This window comes from Cariama cristata, unplaced genomic scaffold (genome assembly GCF_000690535.1).
Source record: "Cariama cristata isolate BGI_N322 unplaced genomic scaffold, ASM69053v1 scaffold29750, whole genome shotgun sequence".
Taxonomy (NCBI): Eukaryota; Metazoa; Chordata; class Aves; order Cariamiformes; family Cariamidae; genus Cariama; species Cariama cristata.
In genome coordinates this window covers 558-4,121 of record NW_009596803.1, presented here as the reverse complement: position 1 = coordinate 4,121, position 3,564 = coordinate 558, and the positions used below count along the sequence as shown (strand labels likewise).

General features: G+C 59.7%; 1 protein-coding gene across 1 annotated transcript in view; it reads right to left on the bottom strand.

Moving 5' to 3' along the window:
• SLC7A4 (solute carrier family 7, member 4) overlaps window positions 1–3,251 on the bottom strand; it is a 3,577-nt gene extending 326 nt beyond the window's left edge. Inside the window, exons 1-3 of the mRNA XM_009707597.1 lie at window positions 2,174–3,251; window positions 1,388–2,064; window positions 457–565 (exon numbers count right to left, since the gene is read on the bottom strand). Of these exons, the coding sequence (XP_009705899.1) occupies window positions 457–565; window positions 1,388–2,064; window positions 2,174–3,155 (1,768 nt within the window). The 5' untranslated portion in view covers window positions 3,156–3,251. The remainder of the gene's footprint in view (window positions 1–456; window positions 566–1,387; window positions 2,065–2,173) is intronic.
• Between the last annotated feature and the right edge of the window lie 313 nt (window positions 3,252–3,564).

Genomic DNA, 3,564 nt, shown 5'->3' with positions numbered 1-3,564 from the left:
GTCTGGCATCGCGGCAGAGCAGCACAAGCCGTGTCATCGGGGGGGCTTAAATGAGCTGCTTGCGGGAGGGAAAGGATCCTGCAGTGTGTAAAGAGTGCACCCCCAGTCCCCGGGGAGGGGAAGACCCTTGCTGGAAAGGATTTCCTGAGCCCCAGGGAGCAGCCTTGGGAGCAGGAGGTGGTTCTGGTTCAGAGCTTGAAGGAGGATCTAAACTTTAACAGGAACAAGCCGTAATACTCCAGGAACCAGAGAGGATCAGAGAGATGCTGGGACACCTCAGCTTGCATCTCCAAGGGGGAACCGAAGAGAGAAAGGGGCACAATGCGCTTTATAAACCCATCACTGGGGCAGAAGAGCTGCTGAAGCAGCTGGCTGGTGCCGGGACAAGCCCAGTTCCCCTCTCCCTTGAAGCAGCCACTGCGCTCCTGGGGCTCACGCTGCCATGGGAGCACTCACCTAAGAGCAGCCAGACAGCGAAGCGGAGCCACGTCATGTAGCTGAGCTTCAGCATCAGATAGATATTGAGGACGATGCTCAGCGCTGGGGAGAGGGGTACCAGGGGGATCTGCAGGAGAAAAGGAGCTGAGGGGGTGACACCTGTAGGACCACGTTCCCCATCCTTAAAACCATAGAGACAAAAGCCAGCCCTGGTAAACATAAGGGACAAAGTGACTGTCACCCTGGACTTTCTGAAAATGACTTTTTTCCTGGGAAAAAGGCAGTCAAAAGGAACAATGGACAGTTAGGGAGCCAGGAACTGGGAGCCAGGCTGGCAGTGTGGGCACGGGCTCTGGAAACAGCCCAGATGCACCATCACAAGGACCAAACAAGCTACCGGCACAATCCAGAGCCAATGTGGTCCTTGCTGGAGAAGCTGGGGCAGGGGCACAACAGGGAGGTGGTGTTACCACTGGTGTTACCGTCCATGTGGCTGCACCACACCAGGGTCCAGATGGGCTGGAAATTGGAGACAGGGGAGAACAAGAGGCTCAAAAGTGGTTTGGAGGCTGAAGAAAAATGCTCCAACGCATAGCTCAAGGGCAGGCCAAAGGCAGAAGGAATTGGGACAGGCAGGAGGGGAACAGGGGGTTGTGGGGATGCAGAGGAGGGAGCCCAGGGTGGGCCTGAGCAATCCTGTGGGGTGGATGCAGAGGTGCTGGGGATGTCTCCTCCTGGCGACCGGTGACCATGCAGAGTGACACTGCAGGCACCAACACCTTTCCACACCCCATACTCACTGACACCCTCCTCCTCCTCCTCCTCCTTCAGCAGTTGCAGTGCTTTCACCAGATCGGTGTGACTGGGGACTCCCATGGGTCCATCAGAGCTGCTCCCACCCCACTGACCTCGGCAGAGGGGCTCATCCCACCTGGGCCCCCGGGCATACCTGGAAGGTCTGTGCGCTGCGCTGCTGCTCGTGTGCCCAGATGAGGAGGAGGCTGAGCAGGAATCCCAGGCTGAAGAGGACCAGCAGCAGGGAGTAGCTCCAGGTGGGCAGGTGGAGGTGGGTGTTGCCGAACACCAAGACGGAGCAGAGGCAGATGGCAGACACCATCAGGGTCACCACGGCCACCGTGACAACCTCGCCTGGGTAGAAGTCGCTGAGGAACTCCAGATAGGGCTCAAAAGCTGCTTTCAGCTGCCCTGGCTCCCGGTGCTCTTTGCTCTTGTCCCTGTCCACTAGCTGGAGCTTGTCAGAGAAGGACTCGTACTCCTTCAGCTCACCAGCGGACGGACCCTCGTGGGGCTCGGGGCTGGGCCGGCCACCACCCGCTGGCACGGGGACATCCACCTTCTGCTGCTGGAAGCGCAGGACGATGATGCTAGCAGCCACGAAGGTGTAGGCCAGCAAGGTGCCGATGGACAGGAACTGCACCAGGGCCTCCAGGTCAAAGACGAGGGCCAGCAGGGCCATGAGCAGCCCAAAGACTACGATGCCAACGACAGGCACCTGCGTGCGGGGATGCACTTGGGAGAAGACCTGGAAAAAGAGCCCATCCTCAGCCATGGCGTAGACGATGCGCGGCAGGGAGAAGAGGTTGCTCAACAGGACTGTGTTCATCGCTGAGGGACGGGCAGAAGAAGGAGGACCACATCAGACCCAAACCACCCTGGTTCCCAGCCCCCATCGCGAGCAGGGCACGCAGCTCCCACCGCTGCTGCCTATACTCACCGCAGATGGAGCCAGCGGCCACCAGGAACCCTGCCCAGGCGTAGCCCCTCCTGTAAAATGCATCTGCCAGGGCAGAGTCGGGGTCCAGCGTGTGCCAGGGCACCATCAGTGTCAGCACCACCGACACCAGGATGTAGGCCCCGGTGGCCAGCCCCAAGGAGAAAGCGATGGCCCTGGGGACAGCCCTCTGCGGGTTCCTGGCCTCTTCGCTGGAGGCTGCAATGACGTCGAAGCCCACAAAGGCATAGAAGCAGGTGGCCGTGCCGGCCATGACGCCTGACAGCCCATATGGGGCGAAGCCACCCTCCTGCGCACTCCAGTTCTTGGGCTGCGCGAGGACAAAGCCCATGATGAGAATGAAGAGGATGACACCCATGCTGATGGCTGAGAAGACGTGGTTGAGCCAGGAGGACACTTTGGCCCCAAAGGAGATGAAGGCGGTGGCTACCAGCAGGATGGCAGCTGCCAGAAAGTCAGGGTAGTGGGCCAGGAACGGCACCTGCCAGGCACCCACATGGGTCTCGGTGAAGTTCTTTATCTTGTGGTTGAAGATGGAATCCAGGTAGCCACTCCAGGCCCTGGCCACTGCAGCTCCCCCAATCATGTACTCCAGCAGCACGTTCCAACCGATGAGGAAGGCCCAGATCTCACCCACGGACACGTAGGTGAACATGTAGGCAGAGCCTGTCTTGGGTACCCGGGCTCCAAACTCAGCATAGCAGAGAGCAGCAAGGAGTGAGGCAAAGCCAGCAATGATGAAGGAGATGATGACAGCAGGGCCAGCGATCTCCTTGGCCACGGTGCCTGTGAGGACATACAGCCCAGAGCCCACCATGCCCCCAATGCCCAGCAGCGTCAAGTCGATGGTGGAAAGGCATCTGTTGAAAGACGTCTCCATCATGTCATCCTCCAAAGTCTTCACCCGGTTGAGTTTCTGGCAGAAGCGGGTCAGGTCAGCAGAGCGAGGCAGCCATCTCGCCATCCTGGAGGCAGTGGGCCCTGCCCTCCGGCAGAGTGAGCCGTCCACAGCAGCGAGACCCTGCCCAGAGACCTGCCAGAGGAGCAGGAAGGTGTGAGCATCCCCTCGCGCAGGGAGGTATCGGGTGTTGGGGGCAGGGTGGAAAACCCACCGGCGCACATTCAAGGTGTTCCTTGCTCCTCAGCCAGCGTGAGACTCAGCACCGAAGCATGTCCCCCCCCCAGGGTGGTGGCACAAGACAGCCAGCCACCCCACGCAGGGACCCATGCTTGTGCGCCAGGTGGGAGGGAAACCACAGCACCCCCAGGGCAGCATCTCCCAGTCTTTTCTTTTTAAAATGGAGCTGCATTAAAGCCCAAACCAGCTCTGTCCCTGCTGAAGGTTTCTTTGCTGCTTCCCCTCCACCTTATTC